The sequence below is a fragment of the Bison bison genome, unplaced genomic scaffold (genome assembly GCF_000754665.1).
Source record: "Bison bison bison isolate TAMUID 2011002044 unplaced genomic scaffold, Bison_UMD1.0 scf7180017864506, whole genome shotgun sequence".
Lineage (NCBI taxonomy): Eukaryota > Metazoa > Chordata > Mammalia > Artiodactyla > Bovidae > Bison > Bison bison.
In genome coordinates this window covers 698881-713185 of record NW_011495063.1, presented here as the reverse complement: position 1 = coordinate 713185, position 14305 = coordinate 698881, and the positions used below count along the sequence as shown (strand labels likewise).

General features: G+C 39.3%; 2 protein-coding genes across 2 annotated transcripts in view; both read left to right on the top strand.

Moving 5' to 3' along the window:
* The first annotated feature begins 5355 nt into the window (after positions 1–5355).
* LOC104980664 (olfactory receptor 8B8-like) lies at positions 5356–6285 on the top strand. The gene has a single exon (XM_010829420.1). It carries the CDS (start codon positions 5356–5358, stop codon positions 6283–6285), a length of 930 nt encoding a protein of 309 aa, XP_010827722.1.
* Positions 6286–10807: 4522 nt separating this feature from the next.
* Positions 10808–14305, top strand: part of LOC104980746 (olfactory receptor 8B3-like) — a 5479-nt gene continuing 1981 nt past the window's right edge. Inside the window, exon 1 of the mRNA XM_010829520.1 lies at positions 10808–11750. Within this exon, the coding sequence (XP_010827822.1) occupies positions 10808–11750 (943 nt within the window). The remainder of the gene's footprint in view (positions 11751–14305) is intronic.

Below are 14305 nucleotides of genomic sequence, written 5' to 3'. Positions count from 1 at the left end.
CCCTCCTCCCTCCCCATATCCTCCCTCTGGGTCGTCCCAGTGTACCAGCCCCAAGTATCCGGTATCGTGCATCGAACCTGGACTGGCGACCCGTTTCATACATGATATTATACATGTTTCAATGCCATTCTCCCAAACCTCCCCACCCTCTGCCTCTCCCACAGAGTCCATAAGACTGATCTATACATCAGTGTCTCTTTTGCTGTCTCGTACACAGGGTTATTGTTACCGTCTTTCTAAATTCCATATATATGCGTTAGTATCTATCCAAATTTTCTCTTCTAACAGCAGTGTATGAAAGCTCCAGGAGTGCCACATCCAAATGTACACTTGGTGTAGACAGTCTTATTAATTTTAACCATTCTGGTGTATATGCAGTGGTATCTCATTATAATTTTGGTTTGATTTTCCTTAGGACAAAGGATGCCGAGGTACATTTTTTCAAACATATCAATATTTGAGCCTATATCTTGGAATGATAACTTTAAACAGTTTTTAAATACATCCTGGAAAAAAAGAAATATGGCTGCCTATGTTCTCAGATGATATGATTATCTCTGTAGACAATCCCTCAAAATTGACAGTGAGAACTACCAAACAAACAAATGAACAAAAGTTGGCTCAGTGGTAAAGAATCTGCCTGCAATGCAGGTGATGCGAGTTTGCTCCCTGGGTGGGTAGATCCCCTGGAGAAGGACATGGCAACCCTTTTCAGTACTCTTTCCTGGGAAATCCCATGAACAGAGGAGCCTGGTGGGGTACAGTGCATGGGGTCACGAAAGAATTGGACACAACTTAGCGACTAAGCAACAACAATGCAGCAACTAAGACCCGGAGCAACCAAATAAATAAAATCAAAAAATAAAAAAAGGAACTGATTCTAAAGTTTATATAGAAAGGCAAAAGACCCAGAATATCAGATACAACACTGAATGAGAACAAAGTTACAGGAGAGAGACTGTCCAATTTTAAGATTCTATGTGTGTGTGCATGTTAATTCAGTTCAGCTGTATCAGACTCTTTGGGACCCTATGGACCGAGGACCATCAAGCTCTCCGTCCATGGAATTTTCCAGGCAAGAATACTGGAGTGGGTTGTCATGCTCTCCTACAGGGGATCTTCCCCACCCAGGGAATGAACCTGTGTCTGTTTTGTCTCCTGCATTGGCAGTCGGGTTCTTTACCACCTGTGCCACCTGGGAAGCCCAAGACTCCCTATAAAACTATAGACAACAAGTCAGTGTGGTATTGAAGGAAAAGACAGTGGATTAAAAGAATCTGGAAGTAGACCTACACAATATAGTCAACCGACCTTTGACAAAAGAGCAAAAGCAATCAATGGAGAAATGATAGTCTTCATAACAATTGGTGCTAGAAAGACCAGATGTACCTATGCAAAACCATGAATTTATACCAGACTTTACACCTTTAAAAAAAATCAGAATCTAGAACCCCACCTCAGATCTGCTGAATTAGATTCTGCCTTCCCATTTCCTTTCTGGCACTTGTAGATTTAATTTTCTTTCTTTTTTAAAATATAAATTTATTTATTTTAATTGGAGGCTAATTACTTTACAATATTGTATTGGTTTTGCCGTACATCAACATGAATCTGCCACAGGTGTACACATGTTCCCCGTCCTGAACCCCCCTCCCGCCTCCCTCCCCGTACCATCCCTTTGGTCATCCCAGTGCACCACCCCCAAGCATCCAGTATCATGCATCCAGCCTGGACTGGTGACTCGTTTCACATATGATACTATACATGTTTCAATGCCATTCTCCCAAATCATCCCATCCTCTCGCTCTCCCACAGAGTCCAAAAGACTGTTCTATACATCTGTGTCTCTTTTGCTGTCTCGCATACAGCATACAGGGTTATCATTACCATCTTTCTAAATTCCATATATATGCGTTACTACACTGTACTGGTGTTTTTCTTTCTGGCTTACTTCACTCTGTATAATAGGCTCCAGTTTCATCCACCTCATTAGAACTGATTCAAATGTATTTTTTTTTAATGGCTGAATAATACTCCATTGTGTATATATACTACAGCTTTCTTATCCATTCATCTGCTGATGGACATCTAGGTTGCTAATGATTCTGGATGTTTGCAGCAGCTTAGCTCAGTGTGACATAATACTGCAAATTAAAATCCTATTTAGTTAAAAAAAGATTTACATTTTATGCACCTTGCAATGGCAACCCACTCCAGTACTCTTGCCTGGAGAATCCCAGGGATGGGGGAGCCTGGTGGGCTGCCGTCTATGGGGTCGCACAGAGTTGGACATGACTGAAGTGACTTAGCAGCAGCAGCAGCATGATAGTCTAGTATGAAACTTAATTTACTGCTGACTTTGTTAAGTTAGAACATATTGGGCTTGAGTTAAGAAAACAAACCAGGAATTAGCCAAAGATATAGCTCAGTGAAAAGGATAACTGTTTGACACATTTTGTTATAACTACATCAGGCTACTGTGACCATTATGTAGATAGAAGAAAGGAGGATAATGAGTTAGTTTTGCAATGTTAGAAATAAGCTGAGTATCTCTACAATCATTTCTCTGCCTGTATTTATACTGGTTGTGTTAAAGATGAAAGAATGACCTTTAACTTTAGCTTAGCACTTTGCCATAAACTTTCTTGTAATGTGACTTCATGTAATATAAACTTGGAGGGAGTGTTTCTGTTTCCTGCATCACCTAAATAAAACTTCTAACATTTTCATAGAAAACACATGCTTTAATGAATCTCTAAGGTCCTCATCAAGACTAAGCCCAAAAATGTTTATCTTGTGGGACACATTTCAATTTTGTCCTGAGTAATTTTTGGTACTCTTGTTATTTCTAAGGATTTAGTAATAATAGTTGGGACTCATTTTAGTAATGATTGGGTTTTCAATTATCCTATGTGTAATCCATACGAAAGATTTTCCAAATATTTTTCTTGTGTCTCTGCTCTCTTTATTCTTTCTTATTGAGTTCGCCCGACTCCATGACTCTGTGGGAATGGTCCCCAGATCTTTTTATCAGATTCTGGTCTTCCTCTTGAGCATTATTTAGCCTTATTTGGGTTGTATACTTCTTTTTAGTTGCTCAGTTGTGTCCAACTCTTTGTGACCCCAGGGACTATGTAACCCACCAGGCTTCTCTGTTCATGGGATTTTTCAGGCAAAAATACTGCTGTGGGTTCCCATACTTCTACTTGCTTGTCCAGCTGGAACTCAAGATCAGCATGTTCACAACTGAATGCATAATGTTTGTGAACATTCCTATTCTTTCTGAATTTTCTGTTTGTAGTAACATCATAGTTTAACCTAGCACCTAGGCTAATATCTTTGGGATTTTTGTCTATTTCTATCCCATTTGTGAGAAGCTCTACTGACTTTCCTTTCAGTATCTCTTGCATGTGTTTGTTTCTTGGAATTATTCACAGTAGCACAGTTAATTCAGAGCATTTTTATCATTCATTGATCTTTTTTTGCCTCTTGTGAGTCGCCTTGTCTCTAGTCACTCTTACACCAGGCCATTCTACCAGCCATTGCCATATTAACCTTTCTAAGCTTGCACTTAGATGATTTCAATCCTATGTCAAAAATAGAAATAAAAATCTCGAATGGTTCCCAATGGCTTCCGATAGTGAGCTGACCTTGATTTTGGCATTTGAAACCTTCTATTGACCCAAATCTGCCTTTTGATCTATGCTGTCAGAGAGAGACATTGAGACATTTCTGAGAATTTGTGGAAATCCTCTTTGCAACATTCAGGGAAGATGAAAATTATATTATTTTCTCTGAATTCAGCAGCTTTGATCTGAAGTGCTCTTAGATGACATCTAAGAGTTTAGCAGTGACCTTACAGGCCTTACGGATGTCTTTCCTGTCTCACACTCAGGTCTGCAAAGAAAAACACCAGTACTACATAAGCTTTTGCCTGCAGGGCAAGAATTTTGTTGTAGTGTCCAACATAGGTTCCAGGAAAGATGGGAAAGGGATCCTCATTCCTTTATTCTTTTATTATACAAATATTTATTGGGTGCCTATTATGTGCCAAGTATTGCTCTGAGGTGCTGCAGAAATACCTCTGAAGAAAATAGAAAAAAAATATAGCTTAGATTCAAACATTTGTGAGTACATAAATGTGTGTTTATGTGTGGTGGGAACATGCAAGGAACGAATAAATGTATAGTATTTCATATAGTGATAGATGCTAGAAAGAAACCACGTGGATGCAGGGGAGATTCAGCTTTTCTATTTGGGGATGCGTCCTATTTTACAAGAAACTAAAAGGTCTGTAAAATGGTATACTTCCAGTAACTCGGTGTTGTTATCATGAACTAGGCTGAATATGCGAAGTAGGTAATTTCTTTTTGCCTCAAAGTCTGACCTCTGGGGAAAACACTAAGAAACCATAGGTCTTTTAACTTTTAATCAGGTTCCTAGGATTTCCCAATTCATAAAAACCCATGGGTCATATTAGCAGGTGGCTCCCTGGGCACCAGCAGATGCTATTTACACCCTCTAGTTTGAAGAGGACACTTTGCAGAGCCACCATCAGAAATCATGACCTGTAACTCGTGGCATCTCAGAGCCAGAGCCACTGAGGTCTGTGCTCTGGCTTCATTAGTCTGAAACTCACTGAAAACAAAACAACAGAAAACTCTGTTTTAGGTTGCTCTCCCTCAAAATTCATCAGAGCCACTTGCCTTTCCATGCAAATGATGGAGAAGAGTTAATAAGGTGAGCTGACCTTGATTTTGTCATTTGGAAGCTTCCAAAACTGACCCAAATCTGAGTTTTGATCTGATTCTGTGCTGAATTTAGCAAGGAGAGACATTAGGACCTTTCTGAGAGCTTGTAGAAGTCCTTTATCTGACATTTGGGAAGGATGAAAGTGACTTTGTTTCTCTGAGCTCAGTTAATCCAGCAGGACTGAGGTCCTCATGAGGTGAGTGTTGAATTTTATCTGTCCTGTTACTCATCTTCCAAACCTCATCTGTGAAAGCCTGGGACACCCTGAAATGATGTGCCTTCTCTCTGCTGAGATGACCACTGATCATTGGGTGGGCCTGGTAAACTGTCAGAGCAGAAGTGGAGCAGAGATGCTGTTGTCATGAGGTCACAGTGTTACTGAATCTTATCCCTGTAGAACTTGCCCATTAGTGTTTTTGCTACCCATCTTTAAAAATTCCCTCAGCCTTTATACAGAAAAGAAAACAAAAGCACAGAGGGGTGGGTCGGGGTTCCTTCTCACATTCTGGGTCTGTCTCATTAGAGTGGTGTTGGGTGGAGAGAGTGGGGTACTCGTTTTAACATTACCCTCTGTCCTATTCTCCAGGTATGTCCTAAGGAAGAATGGCCCCAGGGAATGAATCTTCAGTGACTGAGTTTATCCTGCTGGGTATAACACAAGAGCCAGGACTCCAGCTGCCTCTCTTTTTCATTTTCTTAGCAGTTTATGCAGTCACTGTGGTGGGGAACGTTGGCTTGATTATTCTTATTGGTCTGAACCCTCACCTGCACACTCCCATGTACTACTTTCTCTTCAACCTTTCCTTCATTGATTTCTGCCACTCCTCTGTCATTACCCCTAAAATGCTGATGAGTTTCGTAAGCCAGAATATCATCTCTTACACAGAGTGCATGACTCAGCTCTGCTTCTTCTCCTTCTTTGTTATTGATGAGTGCTGTATTTTGACGTCAATGGCCTATGACCGATACGTGGCCATCTGTAAGCCCCTGCTGTACAAGGTCTCCATGCCCTGTCAGGTCTGCCTCATGCTGACGGTGGGTGTATACGCGATGGGGCTTGTGGGTGCCATGGCCCACACTGTGTGCATGCTGCGACTCTCCTTCTGTGATGGAAACATCATCAATCACTACATGTGTGACATCCCTCCTCTCCTCCAGCTCTCCTGCACAAGCACCTCCATCAATGAGCTGGTGGTTTTCATTGTGGTGGGTGTCAATGTCATAGTGCCCAGTGTCACCATCTTCATTTCTTACACCTTGATCCTCTCCAACATCCTCCACATCTGTTCTGCAGAGGGCAGGTCCAAAGCCTTCAGTACCTGCAGCTCCCACATAATCGTGGTTTCTCTTTTCTTTGGATCATCTGCATTCATGTATCTCAAGCCTTTTCCCGCTGAGTCTCTGGATGAAGAGAAAGTGTCCACAGTTTTTTACACCATTGTGGGGCCAATGGTGAATCCTTTCATCTACAGTTTGAGGAACAAAGATGTCCAAATTGCACTGAGTAAGACTTTGAGGAAAAGGGTGTTCTAAGTGGAACTTTATTGTACTATTTGCTGGTACTATTTGTTACTAATAATTAGTAGTATTTGTTATCAATAATTAGTACAATTTGTTACTAGTAATTATTACAAATATCACTCTTTCCCTTCCCTGTGACAGCCAAGGTGGTTCTTTCTCAGATCTTCACTGTGAGAACCTGCTGGGGTGTTTTGAAGGTAAAATCCAAGAAAGTGAGGCAGTCCCCTAAAACTGTGGCTCCTATGGTGTGCTGCAAGTCTTTGGGGTTTCAAAGAGTCAGATATGACTTAGTGACTGAATAACAATGAATCTTATTATATATTTAATAGAAACATGTTATCTGTGACTCTAATCTAGCATCATAGGATTCATGGTAGACTTTCCTTTTTGTGGATCTGTAAATTCTTTCTTTGATGGTGTCACCTACTTATTTGACTGTACATTGTAAGGAGAAAAGGGGGAAAAGAAAACTGTACACAAGCACTGTACTCCAGAAGGTAAATGTGTTTCTCACACTGGTATTGATGTGCAATTCTACCACATGTGTACTGGGATTGAATGAATGATAATAAATTTAGATAATAGAAATTTTGTTATAACCAAATGCCTTTCCCTGACTAACTTGCTTATGACTGGTAATGATGCTGTACACTCTCACAAAGTGTAGTGGAAGGGCATTCCTTGCTTTCCCCTTGTCTTTGACCGGTTATTAAAAACCTGCTAAAAATCTGGATGTCTCAGTCTTTATTCTTAGAGAAGGAAGAATGAGAGCCTTGACTCATATTGGCTTAAAGAGGATTCAGAGAAGAACCAGCTTCAACTGTGATTTCTAGCCTCTGTGCCTGAAACATTTTCCATAAATAAAACAGATTTACTTTTGTATAAATACAAGAAGGTGGAATAAACTTAAATTGTAAAAAAATGGAATGCTACTCAACAGCAAAGGAAATGGCTATTGATACACGCAACAAATGGGATGAACATTAAAGGCATCATGACTATTGAAAAAAGCCAGTCTCAGAGATTGCATATTGTTTGATTTCATTTATTATCCACCAAATGACTTGACTATCAAGGTGAAGATGAAAGAGATGGAGATGGAGAAAACAGAGATGAAGGTGGAAGGGGATGGGTGTGACTATAAAAGAGTAGTATAAGAATTTCTAAAGGCAGTGAAACAGTTCTGTATCCAGTCGTGGTGTTGCTACACGAATATATACAAAGGATCAAATTGCATAGATCTACACACGTACACACACACAATATATACACTCAGTGCATATAAAACTGCTAAAACCTCACTGTCTGCAGTCCTGAAGTCTTGTTACCATTACTAAACCAGTGTCCGTTTCCTGGTTTTACTATTACACAAGCAATTGCGAAAGATGTCATCATGATAGGAAGCTAGATGGAGTTCAAGGGACTCTACATTATTTTAGCCAACACCCTGTGAATCTATACTTATTTCAAAATAAATGTTAGCTGCAATCTCAGAAGCACACATAGAAATTAATACATATCTGCTGCTGCTGCTAAGTCGCTTCAGTCGTGTCTGACTCTGTGTGACCCCATAGATGGCAGCCCACCAGGCTCCCCCGTCCCTGGGATTCTCCAGGCAAGAATGCTGGAGTGGGTCGCCATTTCCTTCTCCAATGCATGAAAGTGAAAAGTGAAAGTGAAGTCACTCAGTTGTGTCCAACTCTTCGAGACCCCATGGACTGCAGCCCACCAGGCTCCTCCATCCATGGGATTTTCCAGGCAAGAGTACTGGAGTGGGGTGCCATTGCTTTCTCTGTAATACATATCTAGGAATTCTAAAGTCATATTTTCTTGAAATAAAACATGTGTATACCTGTGGTGGATTCATGTTGATGTATGGCAAACCCAATACAATACTGCAAAGTAATTAGTAATTAGCTTCCAATTTAAATAAATTTATATAAAAAAAGAAATAGAAGTCTTTGAACAGTGATTTTCTTATGTGCTCTATGCTTAGTCACCCGGTCATGTCTGATTCTTTGCGACTCCATGGACTGTAGCCCTCCAGGCTGCTCTGTCCATGGGGATTCTCCAAGCAAGAATATTGGAGTGGGTTGCCATGCCCTCCTCCAGGAGATCTTCCCAACTTAGGGATTGAACCCAGGTCTCCCACATTGCAGGTGGATTCTTTATTGTCTGAGCCACCAAGGAAGCCCAAGAATACTGGAGTGGATAGCCTATCTCTTCTCCAGGGGATCTTTCTGACCCAGAAATTGAGCCAGGGTCTCCTGGATTCCAGGCAGATTCTTTACCAGCTGATCTACCAGGGAAGCCCCTGATTTTCTTATAGACTTAATTTATTAAAAGCAAAGACATACTGAGTCAGAACAGCCCAAACTAAATGTTGGATTAGAATTATACCTGATAGCATTTTACTGAAACAATAATGTCTAAAAGCAATAAAAATATCCTTTTACTATATGTCTATAAAATGTTCATAAATATTTAAAGAAATCTATTTTACAAAGCAAATAACCTTTACTGAAGTGTTTATAAATTTTTACAAAAATTAATATGTTACCTGGAATGACAGTTAATGAAATTTTCAGTGACATTAATTATTTTCATTTTTATGAAGCACAGAGAGGATCTTTTTCTATGTCCCAGGGGATGTACGTTCCCTGAAGGAAAACTAACATTTACTATCATGATTAGGGTATAAAAATAGACACCAATTTCTTGCCTGCAGAGCATATCACAATGGGAAGGTCTTAGGGGAGACTTACCCCTGGATTTCTAATCAGATATAAAAAAAATTACAAGCCTTAAGCAAATGCCATGTGCTCTATAACATGGTGATGTAGCTGCCAAGTCTATGGTTTCCCTTTACAGTCTCCTAATAGATTTATAGGTACAACTTTAACCTGAACCTTAGACTAACTCCTGTAATTCAGACTGTCATATCAGTGCTCTGACTCTTTTGCCAACACAGGGAGAAGATTCTGTGACTGCATCTGCTCAGCGTCGATATCTCCAAAGCCAGCTCTTCCAGAAGAGTGGAGGTGAAACACATGTGAAGCTCCCTCGGTTCTGAGTTCCCTCAATGGAAGGAATGTGAGTTAACCAGATTTCTTTTTCTCTTGTCGCTAAAAAATGAGGAAAAGTATTTATATTGACTACCAAGAAACTCCAAGGTCTGGATCTCTGACTCAACTGCTTGTATTGTTCTGAGCATATCCTCTGTGTTGGCTTTGTCCTTGTTCTGGTAACAGGGGAACTATAGCAGTTCCAAGTGACAAATCCAGAACATAGCAATATCAGAGGAAGAAAATATTTTTCTCCTAAATTTTTTTTGTTGAAATATATGTATCATACAACTTTATATGTCATAATAAGAATACAGCTTGGTTTGTTTTCACTAACTTAATGGCTAATTTAATCAGCACCCAAATTAATTTATTTCTCTTTCATGCCATCCTACAAAATATCGTAAAGTACATCCACCTTGTTTTATTCATCCTCTGTTCTTCTAGGATGGAATAGAGCAGGAAAATGTGTAGAAACAATGGAGTATATGGTTAAGTATAAAGTTTAGGCCACCAAGGTTCTCCTCCATACCTGTTACCAATTATTGAGCTTGTAATATCTTGTAGTAAGTGTCTGTAAATCCTATAGACTGTTAACGACTTTCTTCCAGGAAGCAGAATATTGGTGTGGCCTCTGCTCTATAGGAATTCTCTCTTTTTTGAAGGTCATCATAGGGAAACTGAGATATCTAGTAGAGTGATGGAAACTTGAGTAGGAATGAAAAATGACTGGTCAGATGAGTAGGTTAGAGAGATGGGGATACATTCCCACCACTGAAACTCATCAACAGGTAGATTTGTTCCTCAGCTACCCCATCCCTCTGCTGCTGCTAAGTTGCTTCAGTTGTGTCCAACTCTGTGCAACCCCATAGACGGAAGCCCACCAGGCTCCCCCATCCCTGGGGTTCTTTAGGTAAGAACACTGGAAAGGGTTGCCATTTCCTTCTCCAATGCATGAAAGTGAAAAGTGAAAGTGAAGTTGTGTCTGACTCTTAGCGACCCCATGAACTGCAACCTACCAGGCTCCTCCTTCCATTGGATTTTCCAGGCAAGAGTACTGGAGTGGGGTGCCATTGCCTTCTCCACCCCATCCCTCTATCTTTTAGTAAAAATAAAGTTAGAGCCATGATTTGTCCCATACAACTCATGAAAGCAAAAGACATGGGAGGGGACACGGGTAAACCTATGGCTGATTCATGTTGATGTTTGGTAGATAACAATGCAATATTGTAAAGCAATTATCCTTCAATTATAAATAAATAAATTTAATAAAAAAGAGTGATTTAAATGTTGAGATGTGCGTGCCTCCAGACACTATGAAGCAGAGGAGGACTTACATGATTTCTGCCAGTCTGAGATGGTGTCTCATAAGTAAAACTCATATAAAAGTGATTCTGTAAGGAAAGAGCTGTTTTTCCTGCTAATGAAATTTTCTTCTGTTCTCACAGATTTCTGAAGTTGAAAATAGAATGCTGGCTAGAAATGACTCCTTAGTGATTGAATTTATTCTTGCTGGATTAACAGACCATCCAGAGCTCCAGCAACCCCTCTTTCACCTGTTTCTAATGATCTATGTTGTCACCATGGTGGGCAACCTGGGCTTTATCATTCTTATTGGTCTAAATTCTCACCTCCACACCCCCATGTACTATTTCCTCTTCAACCTGTCCTTCATTGATCTCTGTTACTCTTCTGTTTTCACCCCCAAGATGCTGATGAACTTTGTATTCAGGGAGAATACCATCTCATATGTGGGGTGCATGACCCAGCTGTTTTTCTTTCTCTTTTTTGTCATCTCTGAGTGCTATATGTTGACCTCAATGGCCTATGATCGCTATGTGGCCATCTGTAATCCCTTGCTGTATAAGGTCTCCATGTCCCATCATGTCTGTTTGGTGCTCTCTTTGGCTGCATATGTGATGGGGTTTGCTGGAGCGTCTGCTCACACAGGGTGCATGCTTAGACTAACCTTCTGCAATGTGAATGTCATCAACCATTACTTGTGTGACATCCTCCCACTCCTCCAACTCTCTTGTACCAGCACCTATGTCAATGAGGTGGTAGTTCTCATTGTCGTGGGTATTAACATCACAGTACCCAGTTTCACCATCCTCATTTCTTACATCTTCATCCTTACTAGCATTCTTCATATCAAATCTTCTCAAGGAAGATCGAAAGCCTTTAGTACCTGTAGCTCCCATGTGATTGCTCTTTTTCTTTTTTTTGGTTCAGCAGCATTCACGTACCTTAAATATTCTTCTCCTGAATCCATGGACCTGGGAAAAATTTCTTCTGTTTTTTATACTAATGTGGTACCCATGCTCAATCCTTTGATTTATAGTTTAAGGAACAAGGATATCAAAGTGACACTGAGGAAATCCCTGTTTAAAATCCAACAGACTTTCGGACTCTGTGGGAGAGGGAGAGTGGGGGATGATTTGGGAGAATGACATTGAAACATGTATAATATCATATAAGAAACGAATTGCCAGTCCATATTTGATGCAGGATACAGGATGCTTGGGGCTGGTGCACCGGGATGACCCAGAGGGATAGTACGGGGAGGGAGGTGCGAGGGGGGTTCAGGATGGGGAGCATGTGTACACCCGTGGCAGATTCATGTTGATGTATGGGAAAACCAATACAATATTGTAAAGTAATTAGCCTCCAGTTAAAATAAATAAATTTAAATTAAAAAAAAAAAAACCCAGAGGAGAACCATGTTCTAATTTGAAGTGGCAATATTATAAAACAACTCAAGTTTTTATTGTTGTTTTTCAGGAAGATTCTTTGTTTATCACCATGTTGCTTCTACAGATTGTGTTATATTTGGAATAATAGACTTGTCTTATTACTCCCTCATTGCTGGTCTTATCTCATATTTGTCCCCTGTATTTCTTGTACCTCATATCAGTTTACTGAATAGTAACTTGTTTATAAAAGGAACAAATATGCTGACTTTTTTAAATACAATTTTTTATACTTCCATCTTCTGTGTTACTCCTACTCTGTACAAATGTGATGAAGTGTAAATCATAGAAATTTAAAATTACACTTTGCCTATCTAAACACAGAAGTGCCAAATACTACAGAAGCATTCTCATGCTTGTTGATAATATTGCTGGTATAGGCAACAGGATTCAATAAATTGTCTTAATACAAACTAGTATATAGCTTAAAGTGTTATCATAGTCTCTGATCTTTTCCTTTTGTTCTGTTTCTTATCAACTTACTTTTTAGTTTTGTCCTTTCTTATGCCCTTGGCAAATTGCAATATCTGTACCATAGTATCACCTGTTTTTGAGAGCCTCCATCAGCCCAGGTCATGTAATATTAAAGAGAATATATGTAGTTCCATCTTTTATTGCCAAAGATGGCATTAACAGAATACAATTAAAGGAATAATACACATGTACCTTAGGATCCCAGTAAGGGGACTGGCTGCTTTATTATAAAACTTGCATTCATTATTATATAAAATGACATAAAATATTTTGAAAAATAGCATATAGTTCTTACTGCAGAGTTTGTTATTTATCACTTTAAAGGAAAATATTGCACATTAAGTTAGGAGAAATATGTTAGACATTGTTTTATTCATCTAATGAGATTTATCATGAAAAAAGTCATATGCTAATGATAATAAACTGTATTCCTTTCAATGGTTCTTGAGCTTATTTAAACCTGTTTCAGTGCATTCAGGGTAGTGTAACAAAATACCACAGACTCAATGACTTATAAATAACAGAAATTTATTTCTCACAGTTCTGAATGTTGGGAGTCTAGGATCAGAGTAACAGCATAAATGAGTGAGGGCACATTTCTGGGCTACACCTTTCTCATTATATGCTTACTTGGTGGAAGGGGCTAGTGATTTCTGTGAAATGTCTTTTACAATGCACTAATCTCAATTGTTAGGGTTCCATCCTCATGACTTAAGTACCTCTTAAGGGTCCCTTCTTTTAATATCATCATCATTGGGGCGTTAGGATTTCAACATTTGATTGTAGCACCTTGTCTCACTGATAAGGTAATTAACAGATTTAAAATAGATGCTGTTTTCTGTAAGTTTCCTATTTCTCCAGTGCCTTTTCAGCTTGTATATTTAGAATATCAAATGTATTTGCAGGATAAGAAATACTTGTTAAATTGTGTTATCTTGTTTGAGTAACAACAATAATAAATTTTATTGTTATAAATAATAATTAAGGGAATATTATAATAAATACAAATACTAGTAACTAAATAAATCAGAGAGAACTTTGGGGTATCATTTATTTTTTTGAGGGTGGACTTTCACAGCTCTAGACATGATGCTCAGCTCCCAGTCAAGATAAGTAGCTGTGGGGAGCATCAGTCACTGTCTATAGCTTATACTGCTTTGGATCCACCAGTGTTCAGGCAGGGTCCATGCTTACTCTGAGATGTCCTCAGCCAACAGTTTAGCTTGGTGGGTCACACAGGAGCTGGCCATTTTATATGTTATATATTATACATGTATCTCCTGATAGACAGTTTTTGGTTAGGGACTTTCTATCATTATTAATGAGAATTATAGAACTGCACTGTGGCCTGGGATTTTCCTTCTCTGTCTCCTTTCTTAGATGTCAGATTTTCATTGAGGTCTGAAGCCCTTTCTCATGGATTTTCAGCTGCCTATTTTAGCCTTCATTGACTTTTTTTTTTTTTTTGATGTTTGAGAATATCTTTTTTTTTTTTTTCTCTCTAATTTTATTTTATTTTTAAACTTTACATAATTGTATTAGTTTTGCCAAATATCAAAATGAATCCGCCACAGGTATACATGTGTTCCCCATCCCGAACCCTCCTCCCTCCTCCCTCCCCATACCATCCCTCTGGGCCGTCCCAGTGCACCAGCCCCAAGCATCCAGCATCATGCATTGAACCTGGACTGGCAACTCGTTTCCTACATGATATTTTACATGTTTCATTGCCATTCTCCCAAA

Bases quoted from the DNA above. Each gene is read 5' to 3' on its own strand.
- LOC104980664 (XM_010829420.1), top strand. From the start codon at position 5,356: ATGGCCCCAGGGAATGAATCTTCAGTGACTGAGTTTATCCTGCTGGGT.